We start from the raw sequence: 17,362 nt of genomic DNA on the forward strand, positions 1-17,362 counted from the left end.
GAGCGTGGAAGTGTTGTTCTTCTGTTTCGGCTGGTTGTTTTCGTTCGATCGCCTGGGCGAGAATCGAACAACATCGACAAACCACTGCGTGTAACACAGTTTTCGGTGTGATTCGTGCGTGTGAGCATTCAGTGTTTCTCGTTCCTTTCACTATCGCGAAGTACATGCTTCCGGAGTGAGAGTATCTTCTGCAAAATCGAAGAATGTTGGATCGCGATACTGCGATACATCTCGTCGCCGGAGGGTGGGTTTCGTTCTTTCCTTACCTTTACGTTTAATCTTACTTTCTAAACAAAATCAACCTTCAAAATTGTGACAATAATTCACGTCGGCTGCTCGAAAAAACACGTTGCCAGATACGCGTATTTTGCGCAGCGTAACGCACGCATGAAACAACTGAATTCATGTCTCAACGCAAATATATTTCACTTGGTTAGCCCTACTTTGTCGAAGTTATTTCTCTTTGTTCAGAGTACGAACAGATTATGTAACTTGGTCATAATGTTGAACCGAACGAATAATATTGGTAATAAAGAATTATTAAATTGTTAAAATTTTTCGAAGAAACTCCTATTTGTTTCAAAATAACAAAGTACGCATGAATTTATAAATCGCAGGTTAACAACGAGTATGATTTAATATATTTTAGTAACAAGTACGAAACTGTTAAGGGAAAATTCCATAGGAATGGATACTGCTGACATTGCCGGTTTGCTTTACGTCATCTTGCCGGTGCTCTTTCGTGCATGTAGACTAGGTTACAAAAATATTTAAACATTCGCGGTGAAAAATTGTAAAGAACGTGTGATTTGAAAGTTGCACCAGTTTTTGAAATACTGATAGGGCCACGGTAAGATAATTATCAGAACTACGTTGGAAAAATTTGAAGAAAATTACGCAACACCATAAACGTATTCGATCAGCAGTTATTGCATAGTTGGACCGCTTTTAACACTAATGAACTATTAGAATGGTCCAATACTATGTATATTCTAATCTTGTATAAGCATTCTTGCGATAATTAAAATTGTCGTACATGTTGCTACAGTTGTTCTAAGTTCACCAATATAATCCTGACAGTTGTACTACGCTGTAATCGTACCAATATTTTGAATTTTTCGGTTCACCATGCATACAAATTATTTGACGAAATTGTTGATTGCAAACGTTCGAATACTTTCCGGGGCCATTATATATGTTGTCTATGTACGTAATTGATCGTCCCAATTTAGAAACTCGCGTATTTTCAGGCGCCACGGCGTCGTAGTAAATTTTTCCGTCAGAAGTCGGAATATTTGTTCGAATCTCGATCGCCAAACGTGGGTAGAATTTATATAATGCTTTTTTACGAACATCACTGACGCCATACCGGTCGGTATTGTTGCCAAAACTTTTGTGCGAACATTGCTAAAAACGGTACCCGGTTTTGTTTACGCGTGCTACACGAATTGTCAATTTACTAGCGCATTTAGGCTTTGCTGATAAATATTACTGCATTTAGTTCATTGCCGTGCGTTCATTTAGTGTTTACAAACGAGGCATTCGGAATTTTTTATCCGAACAACTTGTGGTGTTTGTGTTGCATCTTATCGCAGACACGTTTACGTTTGGTGAATTTTATTTTCATACATGCGGATAATAATTATCATTGTTTCGCTATCTTCTCTCTGTTCCAGCCGAGTCTGTATAAATATAGATTCTACGGTTTGCGTAATTGTTATTAAACAGAAATTATCGGAGAAACCGCTCCCGAGACGGAAATCGCAGATATGGAACGAAACGAAAAACTCCAAGTTCGAATTTACCGCTAATTGTATTTCTTACGGTTTGCAGAGTGGCTGGTACAGCGGGCGCGATAGTCACTTGTCCCTTGGAAGTGATCAAAACGCGTTTGCAGTCCTCCTCTTCCGGTTTTTATCCGCCGCCAATCAACAAGGAGTTTACGTCTGGTCATGTTACGTGCAAGAGCTTCCCGAAACCGGAACAGAGGAGAAGATTGTGCACTGGAGGCTATACTAGGTAATTTTGTTTCGATAACACAGAGGGTTAACTTCGTGCATTGCTCGAAGCGATTAGGGAATCGGATTTCAGGATAATCGGGAAAATTGAACCGAATTTCGGATACTTGGGTGCACCATTGTGCACGACAACAAAAACGATCCTCTGATAATGTTGAGCAGTGCTTTATCCATTTCCGTATATTTCTATTGGTACAAAACAACTAATGCTGATTCTTTCAGAAGAACCGACCGAACTATACGTATTTAATAAAACTAGGTTTGCTCCCTACGAATCTATGAAATGATACCAAGACGAAGTCCGTGAGACCTTTTCAGTGGTACTTGAATCTTTAATATATAGAAGTTACCGCAGCAGAGATTCAATTGCGGGTGTAACATCTTTCCCAAAGAACTAACAGAATTGTGTGTTGCATCAGGGATGTGCTCGCCCCGTGAAATAGACTTGTTCCCATGGATCTACCGGAAGGTCTCGAGATTGTCTCAGATCTTTCGAACGTCTAACGTCTCTAGGTGGTCGCAAACACTTGAGAACGTTGTATCGTCGGTTAGCCATTGATTTAATAGAAAAAAAAAATTGTCCATAGTCTACCACAAATGGTAGGCGCGTCCTTTTTAAGTTTACATCGCTCTTATCGTTCTTTCAACAGCACGCTTCTTCGCTCCTCGGCGAGAATGCGCGTTACGTTTGAAAGATTGTTTACTTTGACACGGACACTCGAACCCCTGTCACCTTTCCGCGTAATTTTACGCTTCGGTTCGTGTACAAACGCGTCGTTAAAAAAAAAAAAAAATCACAGGTCAACCCGATACTTCGAGATAGATCCATGAACTGGAAAAGTCTTCATTTCCAGCGAAGAATTTCCCTTTTCGAATCGTTACTTTCCGTGAACGCTCTTCGATGCAACGTACGTCAATGTTAAGTGGCTCGACAAACAATGAACCGCCGTATTCGACCCGAAGAAGCGCACCAAGATGCTACGGCCCGTCTGCAGATGTATGGATGTGTCTGAAATGCTCGGCCGTTCGTGTTCGACTAATTCTCGCATTCGCAGGATTCTTTGGCTCGAAATAAACCTTCAGCGACGTTGTATCGTGCAGCAGGCCGTCGATTCTAGAAATCCACCGTGAAGGTTGTTGTCGCGAGACCTTTCGTTCACGAGAAACCATAAGATCTCTGTTGATACTCCCCTGCTGATATTTTCGAATCGATCGCATTGGAATTATCGAAAGGTTTTCTACAGCTCGTTCGTAACACGATCTCCATGCCGATGAAAATTGTACAAAATACAACGCGTAGGATCGAAGTGTTGGTTCTGGCCCGTCGAATAATCAACTCGTTTTGTTTGTTTCAGGCACAACCTGGTTGCTCTCTCGCACTTCGGTGTGTCGACACCTCCGGGTGGAGGCGCCCCGCATGCCCACTCGTCGCCAGGTATCTATCAATGCATAAGATATATCGTCGAAAACGAAGGGACACGGGCTCTGTTCAAAGGGCTTGGCCCGAATCTCGTGGGGGTCGCCCCGTCGAGAGCAATATACTTTTGCGCCTACTCAAAGAGCAAGATCGCCTTCAACGCGATCTTATCCCCGGACACGCCGATCGTACACGTCTGCTCCGCATTCTGCGCTGGTAAGTCGAGCCTGACGATCACAACGAAACGACTAATGCCGATCCTTTCAGACGTACCGATCGAACTGTACGTTTTTGTTTTTTGTTTTTTAATGGAACTAGCGGTGTTCGCTGGTCCGCGAGTCCGTGATACACGTATCCGGTGACACGTTTCCAGTTCGCTGGAAATCGAAAATTACGAAGAAAGTGCAACGGAAGATTTAAGATCGGTGAACTCGCGTCGTCGAATCGAACACGCCGCGTTAGAAGGTGGTCGGATCGTTCGGCACAGAAATAGATCGCATGCAGATCGTACCTAGTCGAGCCATTGCCCGTTCGCACAATGTGCTGCAATCTCTACCCCGCCGTTATCGCGTTTTTCTTCGTCGAGCAATCTCGCGGAGGCTTTAGATAGAAAGCTCAGTGGGGTCAACTCACGCGTCATTCCCTCTTATCTCCTGAATGGACTCGTCGTCATTTTACCACAAATAACTGGTTCGCGATTATGACGACGCAGAGATGCGCGTCCCTTCCCCCACCCCAGCTCCCTCTGTGCACCGATAAACTCAATGTAACGCGATTCGCGCGCTTTCTTCCGATTCCTCGCGACGGTGAAAGTGGGCGGCTTAGGATACCGGAGGACTTCCGGGGGAAACGTCGCCGACTTTCTGCTGGAAGTTTCAAATTCGAAACGGATCCTCGACCACGTGAAACAGATCGTGGTACTCCAGCGAAATATCGTCCGATGGGAATATTTTATAAAAAGAGTAGATCCGTCGTGTAAATCTCTGTGTGGATCGATCCTCCTGTGTTTCTACACAGGAATGTTACAGGAAATTAAACGATCGATTAAATGCAGGATTGATTAAACGTAGACCTTTGGTTTCGGAGTAGGTATGTATCAAAGGCACGGAGGATACGATCGATATTTTCGGTGTTTCGGAATTTCAATTCCGATACGTGTGCTTCAACCGCGAAAGAAAGCACGGTGTATGCACGTTTTATCCTTCTGCGCACCTCCACGAGTTCGTTTCCTGATAAGAGATATTCGACGATATCATCGAGTACATTTCAAGTCGAGGTAGTAGCAGCCTATGAGTACGTTTCAAGTTTCGAGCGCAATCTATTTTTCCACGATGCGGTAACTAGTCGAGAAAAAGTTGAATTTTATTCACGTAGGAGATTGCGCAACGACATTTTTGTTCGGTCTACGCGGTTCTCGTGTTTCGTTTCGCTTCTATTAATTGAAAGATATCTTATCCAGGGAAAGCTGAACTTCAACTCCTCGGGACAAGATCGTTGCAAAGAGAGCTCTCTGCGGGGGTGCCGCGATAGTGAGACACTTTACTAACGATAGAAACGTCGAAGATATATTCGCTGGGTATGGTTCTGTGTCGAATTAAAATTCTATTCCGTCTAAACGTCGCGAAGGGAGGTCTCTGTTTGGACCAACTCTTCTCAAGTGCTAATCTGATTTCGGGCCCGTGTACGAAATATACCACAGAATGCTGTTTAAGAAGTAATGAAAAGGCTCGTTCAACGGTGGTGGCCGACAGCTTTTCAGGCGTGAAAAAGGTCGCGTGGTCTGGTTTCACTGACCTGACCGATTATTGGCTCCCTTTTTGAGGGTCGTCCTTGCACCGTCTCTGAAAACGTGCGCCCGGTCACGTAGCCAACCAGCAGCTGATTTTTCATTTGGTGTCTTACCGTTAACACCGATACGCTTTCGACCTTATTTTCTTTTTTTAGTTCCGCGAGATCACGTAGACCGCTCAAATTGAAATAGAAGTCTCGTTACTCGCGCGTCGCGTAAATAATAATTTTGTGCACAATGTTGTTCCAAAACATAGAACCTTCCCGAAGTATCAGAGAATGTAAATGTTTCAATTATCCGTACAATTTTTTTCACAATTACTCCAAAATTTTGAGTGTATATATATATATATTTTTTTTTTATTGATAACTTTCGAGTATTCGATCACGGATGTTCCACGAAAACATAACTTGTTTTTTAAGATGCTTATCAAATTGGAATAAAATTATCGGTAATTTAAAAATATTTATTTATTCGTTATTTATATTTGCATTTTCGGATTTAAGATAATCAATATTGCCAGTATCGGCGAATATAAAGTATATATAAAAATCGAAATTAAACGCGCGTCCGTTTGTGTAAGTTTTGTATATTTATCGAAGGTGTAACCGAAGATGTATTTTTTGTTCGATTAAAATACGAAAAGTTTGATACGCGACGACGCGTTCGAAAGTTTGAAAACATTTTTTTTTTTAATAGTCCGTTGAAATTTAAAGAATAGAAGAAGAATTTTTCATTTTTACGAACAACGCGACTAATCACGATTCCTCGGTACACAATGTTTTGGCTACTATCCTTTAACGGTTACGAAATTGTTACGTTACACGTGTAACGCGCGAAACGCGAAAATTGCATACCCATAGCTACCGTCGTTTGCGGGAAAAGGTTAATCGGAATCACCAATGCCCCTTATCCCGTGGATTGTATCTTCGTTTACAATCAGACTTCAATGAAAATAAACAGAAAAGTTTCCTCTTTGTATTGTTTCTTTTGTAGGCATTATCTTGTTATTCAATAACACAACACAAACCATGTAACAGATGAAACAGATGACCAGCTTATCGTTTTTATTTCTTGCTTATCTGTCTGTATGCAATTGCATCCAATTGCTCGATGGCCTTGGAACATGCTTGTCGAGCAGTTACGTATTCGTTTGTACTTGCGTTGCGAGAGCAACGTCGAACGAAAACCGTCTTCCCGTTTCAGGAATCACGATCGTTAACGATATCTTCCTGAATTCTGTGTCAATAGACACGGGTCAGCCAACGGATGCAGTGCCTCTCAGGCATGTTGTGACGTACATGATCTGACAACCCTGACACGTAACAAACAATAGAAACCTTAACGTACATCGTACTTTATTAGTCTCAAATAGTTTATTACGCACGATTCTCCACTTAACACTTCCGAGGGACGATTTGGAAAATCATATTCGTTTGTTCGCACTACCGTGCTTCTCGATATTGAATACGTTTCTATGACTCGGTAAACTTTACTTTCACTGTTCACGCGTATGAATTAAAACGAATATCTTCGGTAATGTTACCAGAGACGATCGGATTTTCTATCGGGGTTTTGTTTCGAATTAAAATATTTTCAACAAAGCTCCGAGTATAAATAAACAACAGATACGATCGTCCGTTGCGGTCTGATCCGTTTATAACGAATAGGGGGCATTTTAAGTTTTCATAGGTCGCGTGAGAGTGATATCCTGTAGAAAAGATTTGAGAAACACTGCTACGGGCACTATGCACTTCTATTTTTAACCAAACGACCGTGTAATTCAACGCCCCGTCTCATGGTTATTTACAAGCAGCCGGACGAACGAATAGCCCATAACTCTCGATTTTTCTCAATGATCGACCCTTTTCGCATTTTCCAGCGAGTGGAAGGCAGTCGATACATCGGTATCGGTGAACACACTCGATTCCTAAATGCGTGTAAACGGTCATTGACGATGTGCCCGCGGGATGTGCGCGTAGTTATGTAACGACACCGAGAGAAAGATGTCGCACTCGCTCAACTTAGTTGGTTTTTCTCACGTGTCGACGAAAATATAGTTCGCAGCCTACGAGTGTAACCACGAGAATCGTATGATTCCAACGCGATTTGAATTGCAGATCATGCCGTGTTTGATGCACTTAAATTGCAAATAATACGACATTGGTAATGTCCAAAGAATAGTAGTTGACAAACGTGTCGTACATGATTTTATATCAATGATAAATAGTCGACGGTAATCCCGGATACTTTTTCGAATTTTAATCGCCTCTGTGTAACCACTCTTCGAGTACGTACCGCGGTTCCGTGAAACTTAAATAGGACAGTGCTCCGTAACACTTTGGTATTTTAAGATTCCAACGCGTCTATGTTTCGAATGCATAGAATTCAGTTCGTGTTTTAATATTTCGTACGTGTTCCACCCGGGTACACCTCTGTATTACTAAATTACATCCCAATCGTTCGGAATGGAAATGTCCATCGGATAAAGGAAAAAGCGTAAACAACCTGACGCGTTCAAGGTCAACGATATCCATGAAATCGGAATCGCATTCGTTGCCGCTCCAAGTGGAATATAAACGAGCCAATCGGGTCGTTAGCTACAAAGCGCAGTGTTCTCATCGCCGAAAATACGGGCTCGTTTCGCTGTGGCGGCGTTTACAATTAGACCCCTCTCGTAGCAACTTATGACGCCGCATCGCGTCGCCGGTAGTGAGTGCAATGTGATTCTTCGTAAACACGAGCCTGTTTATTTTTGTAGCGGCGTTACGAATCAAAACACGAGATTACTCAAGTCATCGGCGGCAAGCTTATGCGACAATATATACCACCTAAACTTCCGTAACTCGGAAATTTATCTTATCGTGACCGTTCGCAGACCCCGCTTCGATCTTTTTATCGCGCTCTCGAATTCTTCGAACGCATATGAATAAGAGTGGGAAGGGGTGAGAGGGGAAGAGAGAGAAATTTCTGCTGCGCAGTACTGCACACCGTGTGTGTGTCCTTACCTTCCATTTTTTTTACTGCGTATTTACCGCTTCAAGATACGCAATGTAAACAGTATCCACAATAGGTATATATATATATATATATATATGTATATATACTGCCCCCCCGCGTGCCTCTGCAAGTGTATCTCAGATTGGCTTTTACGGCCAAGAGTTCTCTGCGTTTATTACGTTTTATCGTATCGCAATGTTTACGCGAATGAATGAAATTGAAAGGGATAGTAGCTACGTTCTCGTATAATAAGTTTCAATCAACGCGTTTCCGGTTGATTTAATACCGGGTTTTTCACATTTTGTTCCACAATGTCCGTGCAACAGGAATAATTTCCATTCTTAGCATTCTTTTGCGTGTGAACGAAGCACCAGTTAGCGTATATGCGAAACGTAGAAAATTCTTGAGCTGTCCCCCCGCGAATGAAGGAGACAAATATTGACTCTTTCTGTTCGACCTATCTTACCCGAGACAGCAAAGGAAACACTGCAATCCACGTTATCGATCAGAATACACAGGATTCTTCGACGCAGTATAGTTTGCTTTGGATGCTGACCTCCATATTTTAATACTCTATTACGGTAAAAGTTGGATAACTCCAAGAAACAACTACGACGTAACGGCCTACTGTTTAATGTTGTGAAACAACATTGGTGTTATATAAGTAATATATATAAATGAAACATTAGTGTTTTATATGTATAAATTGAAATTTACAACGTACCTGCGAAGTTTTTCTGATTACAATGAGGCCAAACGTAATAGAATTTGAATTATATTTACTTATGTAATGAGCGAGACGAGATAGTTATTACTTATTATGTAAATATAATACCATTTGTAATCTGTTTGGTTTCATTTTAATCAGAAAATCCACACAAATACGGTGAAAGTATCAATTAAAAAAAAAATAAAAATAAAATAGTTTCGTCATTGCATTAATATGTCTCATTCATGTTTTGCTTTTTTTACCTCAATTCTCGGACCTCTTTCTCTTTTACTTGTCCTTTTCTACAATTGGCACGAATAAAGGTAAATTTTGAAGAATGATTCGAGCCGTATCAAATCTAAAAATCAACACCTACATACTTTGGATAAGTGCCTAATTTGCATTCCGAGTTTCACGCAGTTATCCAACTTTACTGTATTTCGATATTTCAGTGCATCGAGTCGAGTTCGTACACACGTAGTTATGCCCCCACTATGTCCTTGTATGTTCAAGCTCTTTTTATCTTTGTTTTTTTTCTTCTCGCGAAGAAGCACGCAAGCACATCTGCTTAATTTTTATTCATTTTTTAAAGTAAGATCGTATCAAGGGCGTCTGAAGCGTGATAATTGAATCTTTTCAAAAATTTGAGCATCTTTTAGTTGAATTTGCTCTTTTTTGTAGATAAAACTATCAAGAAAATTTCAAGGTCACCGAACTTTTTGCAAACGGAGCTGTATATTTTACAAAATTAGCAGATGCAATTAACACAATTACGAAAGGTCACTCAAGGTTGATACAGATAAGTAAACAGTCGCAGCTTTCTAATTGCATGTAAATTATCCTTCACGAAGTCTATTTCCTCGATTACAGTGTTATCGTTAATTGTCATTGCGTATTATTTTCTGTTATACGGTACTTCCTGACGGAAGAAAGTTATTATCTATCATTTTAATTAGAACTTAATTTGAAATAAAAATAGGCGACCTTGAAGTCATCGTGACCCTCGTGTACTGAAACACAAATTAATCCGTACAGTGGGTCTCTTAAAATACTTCAACTTTCTTTAATAACATTTTTTTTATATCACCGATATATTTTTAAAAATATTTTCTTGCGACCTTCTATCTGACTCACCCTGTAAATATATTTCAACTTACTTATTGCAATTTATTGTATACCAATATTTATACTAAATTGTTCCGTTATTCTAATACGGAATGCAAATACATTAGAGCTGGCTGGATGTGTTCTGTCTAGTTTGAATATTTCGCTAATGCCCATAACACGCTTTGACGAATTAAATTTTTTCCCTGTTGCTCGACATACATATTCGAACTGTTCGAAACATGTTCGAACGAACCCGAGAAAGTTTGAAGAATTCACGAGCGACTCGGGAAAACGGAGAAGCGATATTTCGCTTTGACCTTTAAAGCGGAGTCTATTAACGACTTTAGCTTCGTTATTTCATTAATAATTTATCGACTTGATTCGATTGAAACAGGCAATTTTAGGCGATCCTGTCTTTTCATCTTTTTAATTCGATGTTGAGGTTACATCCCACTATATATACATCTAGGTTACCTTGAATCGACTGAAATTAAATAACTTAAGCTTAGGGTCGGTTAAACACTCCACGTAGGGTTTCGCGTATTTAACACGTTGCATACTAGCTTAGAACATGAGCGTCTTATGCACCCAGCGAGGAAATAAATATTTATTTCAAATTGTATCGTTTTTATCATTTTGAATTTATTTATATAATTCTAGTATATCTCTATACAATGCGTTTACATAACTACACACAATCAACGTTAGCGAAACAATAATATTGTGTCAATAATATTGAAAACCGGTGGTTCATACAGCGGCTCAGTATTATCAAAACAATATTCGATGTAGTACAAACGTACGCAGTAGACAGGCGACATTGTGCAATGTTATCTACGCACGTCTCTATATATTTGCAAGTCGTTAACAATGTCGAACACTTTTCGATTATTAAAATATATTGCATTGATCCACAATTTCGTCTTTAAATTGTCGAAAATTATTAGCTGATATTTGATACTGTACAATATTGATCGTGTGTGAATATTTTCAATTCTTACTCGAGCACCATGTTCTTCTCTATTTTAATTTCCATTATCTAGTTTTGGTCTACTTTATACCTAATTTTGATTTTCTTTACTTTTATTTTTGATTTCCTTTAGTCTTATTTTTGGCTCACTTTATTTTTAATTTCGGTTTTATTTACTCTTACCTTTGATTCACGTTACACTCAATTTTGGTTTCCCTTATTCTTATTTCAGTTTTGTATTTTATCCTAAATCCACAGAACACAGGTATATCTCGGGGATAATAACGCGCGTCGTCCGGAAAAGGAAGGTAGAATATTTTCTTCCTAATCGAGCAAATAGTTTACGAGCACTAATTGTGCACGTGTTGTTAAGGGCTGGGGCCCTTAGTCTGTAACCAACAGACCGTTTTCTTACGTAAAAAAAAACCATTCGACGATTTGTACACGACAAGCGTATCGCTTATCGGACCACTCGAACTTGGCTTAAGAGTATAACGTTATATTTATTCCACCAACTATAACTTAATACGTCCGTGCCTCTATAATCCAGTGTACGAGTGGCCCGAGAATACTCGAAAGCATCACCTCTGTGTTTACAGTATACCGGGGCCACGTTGTTTTCGGTTTTTGGACGCGTTTCACGATTCGACGAACGAATTCAAAACGCTTGCGTAATCCGGATGCGTTGCAGCGGCGTACAACGGTAAACAGTGCGTTGGCCGCCACAGTCTCCCACGAAGTAGGTCAATAGGACAGAATACCTGTTTGCAAACTTCAAACGACTGGTAAACAGTCGCCGATTCAGCGATTTCGTTACGAACGATTACCATTATTGTTCAATATCTACGGATCGATTTGTTTATAATACAACGATGACGGTTATCTATCATCGGATTATTTAATCGCTTAACGGACAACGACGAGATCGTATCCATCAGATTGAACGCGGAATGCTTTTGCGTTTTCGATGACTCGTACTTACGAACAAAATTAACAACGTCGTGTTTATCGATCTAATTTTGTTCTGGTATTGTGAGACGATTTTGTTGTATATTTTCAAACAACGAACGTATTAAAAGAAACGTTCAATACACGTACATACACACGTTTGTGTTACTTAATGCTACACGAGTCTAAGAGAGGCTTTGCAGCCACAGAAACTGTAAGAAACATTAGCCAGCTAAGTGTTCGTTCAAAGTGTCATCAATGTTGAGACGTGTGAAACGCAAACGAAAAAATTTGTACTCGATCCGGTACTACGCATTGGACGACCGAAATTGATAATTGTCAAAGATAAGTTGACAGATAAAATGTCCGTACGTCGTCAAATAACAATTCGAGAGGAATTCGGAAAGAAATACATTGTTTTCTCGTTCCTCGTTTGTCAACGATAAGATTCTTTCACGTAACCCACATCCTCCGAGCATCGTTTATTCACACGACTGCAAAATCGTTTGAATTACAAAGCATTCCAAACTCTCGAAGTAATCGATAATGCACTTTACAAGTATGCTTCGATTCGAAGTCGATAAATTTGTAGAAATACGAACGTGACAATTAATGAAAGAACGTACGTTTACTTTATTTTTTTTTTTTTTAAATAAACCGCAAGAACTTTTCAAGCTACTGGATAATCGTTTCGAGGCAATTATTACTAGTTTTTTTTCCTGTTCGAGAGGAAAACAACCGGGACGATATACGAAGCGTTTATTTTCAGGACGAAGTATGAATCAGGTACATTAGGTTGGAATTCTTTCCGCTTGCAAACACGCGAGCTCTATAGTGGGTGAATCCACGAATAGTTCCTTAACGACGCCATTCACAGTTGCCATGGAATACCTCCGACTCCTGGTTCCTCCTAATTCTGGAATATCGATGTCCATTCCGATCGCCTTCGTGTACGATCCTGCGGGGTCTGCCAGCATTCTCACCTAAGTTTCGAGGTTCTCTTGGAACATTTTAAGGAAATGAAATCACCTATTCTAAAGTTTTCTGAAATGTCCGTACAAGTGCATTCTGTGCAACAGTTTTCCTAAACTGTAACCTTCTTAGCAGCATTAGAAAGGAATCGACCTTCTCGCGGCCGCTCAAAGAGGGAAACAACCTTTCCTCCTTGTCTCTCGTTGCGGGAGCAACAGTTTTCAATAAAAGACGATCTATATTTAGAACGATAGATCCTTTCCGGTACACACAACGGTTCGAATTAATGTTAACCCTTTGGACTCGAAACGAGATCCTCGATCGTCGTTTAATTCAGGCGCTATTTTCGACCCGGGAAAACTTCGCGGTTTGAAATTCAAATTGGAATTGAAATATTACGTTCTCGTAGAGTGCAAACCCGTGTATACGAAATGTATAAAAATCTTCCATTTCGGATCAATTTTACGACTTAAAGGATCTTCTCGAGGCGTCGGTTTCTGGTAGTAAAGAAACCTCGAATGCAAAGGGTTAAGATGTGCGTGTCTGTGTACGAGAGAAAGAGAGAGAAGGAGAGAGTCGAGTGTACAGTCATGGAGGTAGTTTTAAAAATGAAAAGTTACAAATTCGTAGCGTGGTTCGATCATCTTTAGCGTCCATTCGTCGACTTGTCGCATCGTGCAGAAGTGTACTTTGTTTTTGCAAAAGTTACATTTACTTTTTGCAAAACTTATTGAACGAGCTAGTATATTTCTTCGCGAACACTCGAAAAAGAACCTGAGAACCATTTTGTGGAGCTTTTTCGAGATTATTGAAAGCGATAAAGTCGACGATACCATCGCTGGGCGATCATGTAAATGCATCCCACTTTCGAGTGACAATTTTTATTCCTGATTCAAGAAATGGAATCGTCCCAATCACTATTTACGTATCCTCTGTGCGGGCGGTTAGCGGTTGCGCAAATGGCGCGCCGGATCGACTTTCGTTCTTTAATGAATATTAAAATTTGTATATTTTTCATTAAATGCTTGTACCTAAAAAAAAAAAAGAAAATAAGTCCCAACACGATCGTACTCGAATTAAGTTTAATTGGGCGTTACTTCTGATTATAAAGTAACTGGGTCTTTGAACGATTTTGCTCGTTTAAAGATACGAATGTTTTTGAATTTATTAATAAGAGAATTATTTCGATTATTTTTCAATCAATATTTAGGTCTTTCGAGTAGGTCCGCTTCAGTATCTAAAAATATATTAATAAATTGAAAAGTAAACAACGAACATATTGCGATTGTGTTCCACGATACCACTTATGAATATCCTCGTATTATTTAAATGTTTTTTAAAAACAATATTAACAGATAAATATTAATGTAGAATGTCAATTAGCTTGATCAGGGATCGAAAAATAAAAACAAAAATGTTCCAAACATTAATCTGTGTGTGTGTCTTCCATGAATATATGCATTCTTCGATAAGTATGTGTTTGGACTGATTTTCATCGATTCATAATAATTTTGTAGATACAATAACAAGTATAAAAAAATATTTGCAATCGGTTTGATGTTTTAACATCCGAGTGCGTGTAATACGATATTCGTTTACTGCTGTTTTATCTCTCACGCTCTAACTAGGAGACCACATAACGAGGCTTCGTAGACGATTTTAACGAGGTTTCGTAGACAGAACGAAGATCGACAAATATTTTATCCCCATTCTGCCGTTTGTTCGGATATTCAATGGGCTATTGAACAATGGAGGTCTTAATACGGTAATGCCCGCTTAAGTTTCAATAGAGTTGTCTCGATTAAGTTTTAATGACCCATCTCTATCATTCTTTCCCATTATTCAATGTCTCCAGTTGAGCGTAACTCGATTCTGTGAACAAACGAATTATTAGATACAGCAAGAGCGAGCGAGAGAGAAATAGCGTACCAAGCAGTGATAATCGAGCTGGAGCACTTCAAAGTAACGCCACAAGTATTGCGATGAATCATTCGATTACAGAAGTTTAATTTTTTACATGTTTCACTTTATCTTTACAATAATGTTATCGACAGATAGGCGAGGTTCTTCCGTTCAAAACGAGTCCAAACACGCTATGAATCGGAGACATTTTACCACTGTTTTATTATTTTCGTTATCTAGGATATTTAAATTAATTATGAATAAAATATACCCGATTTACGTCGTGTTTGAACTCATTTTGATCGGGAGGACCTCACCGATCCATCGTTACCATTATTACGAGGATAAAGTAAAAAAATGAAAAATTGTTATTCTTTTAATTGTACGATTTATCGTATCGAATGAATGCGGCGCTACTTTGAATTGCTCGAAGACGACTATCTCTACTTCGTGCACTATTTCTTCCTCACTTACTTCCGCTTTGTTTATTCTGTTTTCTTGTCAAGATCCTTGAAACTTAAGACTCGAGAGCTCGAGCTTGAGACAATTCCTAGAACAAAAATGCTACCCGCTTCGCGATCATTTCAACGCCAATCTCCGATTTACTTAAATGTAAACGAGCATTACCGTCCTTGTAATTATATAGAATAAATTCTACAAAACGATATCGTAGAAAATTGTGCCTCCGTTGTAACGTGTTTTTTAATCTAATCGGAACTTTACACGTCTTGCGCAACACATTTATCACGAATACATTCTTACATTCTCGTTTTTCGCAATTAATTCAGAATTTCTTCGCGTTCGACAAATTATACTTTATCCTCTCATCCGTTGCTTCGTTTTACGTTTACAGCAACATTTTCTACATGATTTTTTACCTTTCGCGAGTTTTATTTTTAACACTTTCCCTCCAATCTTTTCCATAGCATTTTCACACAATTTTGCAATGTACGTACGGTAAAGTACAAACTTTCCGTCATCGGTTTATCGAATTTTCATCAATTCGCTTGTTAACTCTTCTAAAAAGATTCCTCGTCTGTACATATTTAGAAATATTTCGTTATAAATAAAGACCACGCGTTCGAATTTTATATTTACTGATATTTAGAACATTGACATTGCACTTTCTCCTGCTTCTTTCTTTCTTAGCAGCATTCTCTCTGAATCAACGATTCTTAAACATCGATCTCAAAGACACAGCCGACGATAAGTAACGTTTTCAAAATATTTCACTATCTAGAAAAGAAGCGTGTTTTGAAAATGTTCCTATTGTCGGGACACGCTACTCTCCGTCTTTTTTTCTTTTTTTTTCTTTCTTTTTCTAGAATTAAAATCGTTACGTAAACCCGTGTGGTCTCCACGTATCCCATTTACTCTTCCCCTTGAAACCCCGCGCCGAATCGCTGAGCAAAAAGATCCCTACCTACCCCGCTTTCGAGTGAATCCCGATTTTGTCACGCGAAAGCCGGGATTTCTCAACGCGACAGAAATTAGACTTTCTCGACATTCGAGCGAAACTGTATCGTCTCCCCTTTGCGGATTTACCTTGCCGGTCGCGCCTTTGGCGTTCCCCCAAGCGGATAAAACGTAGGGATCGTTCACGGCCACGCAGATTATTTCCTGAAAACCTAGGAATTGCAGATCGACCCACCTAATCGGTTCAATAAAGCGGTGAACACGTTAAAAAATGATGTCGTAACAATTCCACGGGTAACGGTGGTTATCTCACAAAACTTGTGTACTTTTCGATGAATCCGTTCAAGTGAACCTTGGAGCAACCGGGCACGTAGGCACCGAGAACACCGAAAATGATCGCCTTTTTGTTCGCGACCAGGTCCGAGATATTTCGTTTTTCCTCGGGGAAAGCTTCGTACAGTGTCACAGCCGGCAGTTTGTCCCCTTTTCCGATTCGCGGCATCTTTGATACGGCTTCACAGACCTTGACCCTTATTCGCAAAGGTTAGAAGCCCGCGAGTTTCTTACGTCGTTTGTTTCCTACGTCGTGGTCGATCGGCGATTTTGAAAATCGAAGCGCCAGCTTCATCGGACCGTTGTCAACTACCACCCTCCCTCCCTTCTCGCGATTGCAAACCGGGTAAATTTAGATGTTGGCATGTTTGGCGGAATCGGTGGTTCGATCGGTGAATTTCTGCCAGCTGGTTTTCAATTCCCGTTGTTTCGAAGACTCTTCGTGAGTGTTGTTGCGACAAAGTTTCGTAACTTGAAATCTGAACAAACCCAATACCATTCGATCGCCATTGAATTATCGCGCGCGAAGGAATCGAGTCGTCGACAAGGGCCAGAGATCGCGCGAATTAAACGCCAGGCTAGATGTGTCCGCCATTTGTAGTTTATCGCGCAACTTCGTTTAATTATTTCGAGTCTATCAACCTAGAAATCGTCTTAAATTGAAACGTGAAATTGCTCTCGAGGTCTCTTTAATTCGTGAAAATTTGTTCATACGTCGAATACAATCGATCGAGAACGTACCTAGGTCCAATGTCCCTATTTCTGTCGTTCAAATGGAAAC

General features: G+C 39.9%; 1 protein-coding gene across 3 annotated transcripts in view; it reads left to right on the plus strand.

Moving 5' to 3' along the window:
• Positions 1–17,362, plus strand: part of Rim2 (replication in mitochondria 2) — a 26,608-nt gene continuing 9,246 nt past the window's right edge. For all 3 annotated transcript variants that reach the window (XR_012993834.1, XR_012993833.1, XM_076324763.1), the window contains exons 1-3: positions 1–244; positions 1,834–2,019; positions 3,374–3,651. Coding sequence is in view for 1 of the 3 variants with exons in the window: in XM_076324763.1 (XP_076180878.1) it covers positions 204–244; positions 1,834–2,019; positions 3,374–3,651 (505 nt within the window). In the remaining 2 variants the exon portion in view is untranslated. The remainder of the gene's footprint in view (positions 245–1,833; positions 2,020–3,373; positions 3,652–17,362) is intronic.

The sequence above is a fragment of the Ptiloglossa arizonensis genome, chromosome 12, assembly GCF_051014685.1.
Source record: "Ptiloglossa arizonensis isolate GNS036 chromosome 12, iyPtiAriz1_principal, whole genome shotgun sequence".
Classification (NCBI taxonomy): Eukaryota; Metazoa; Arthropoda; class Insecta; order Hymenoptera; family Colletidae; genus Ptiloglossa; species Ptiloglossa arizonensis.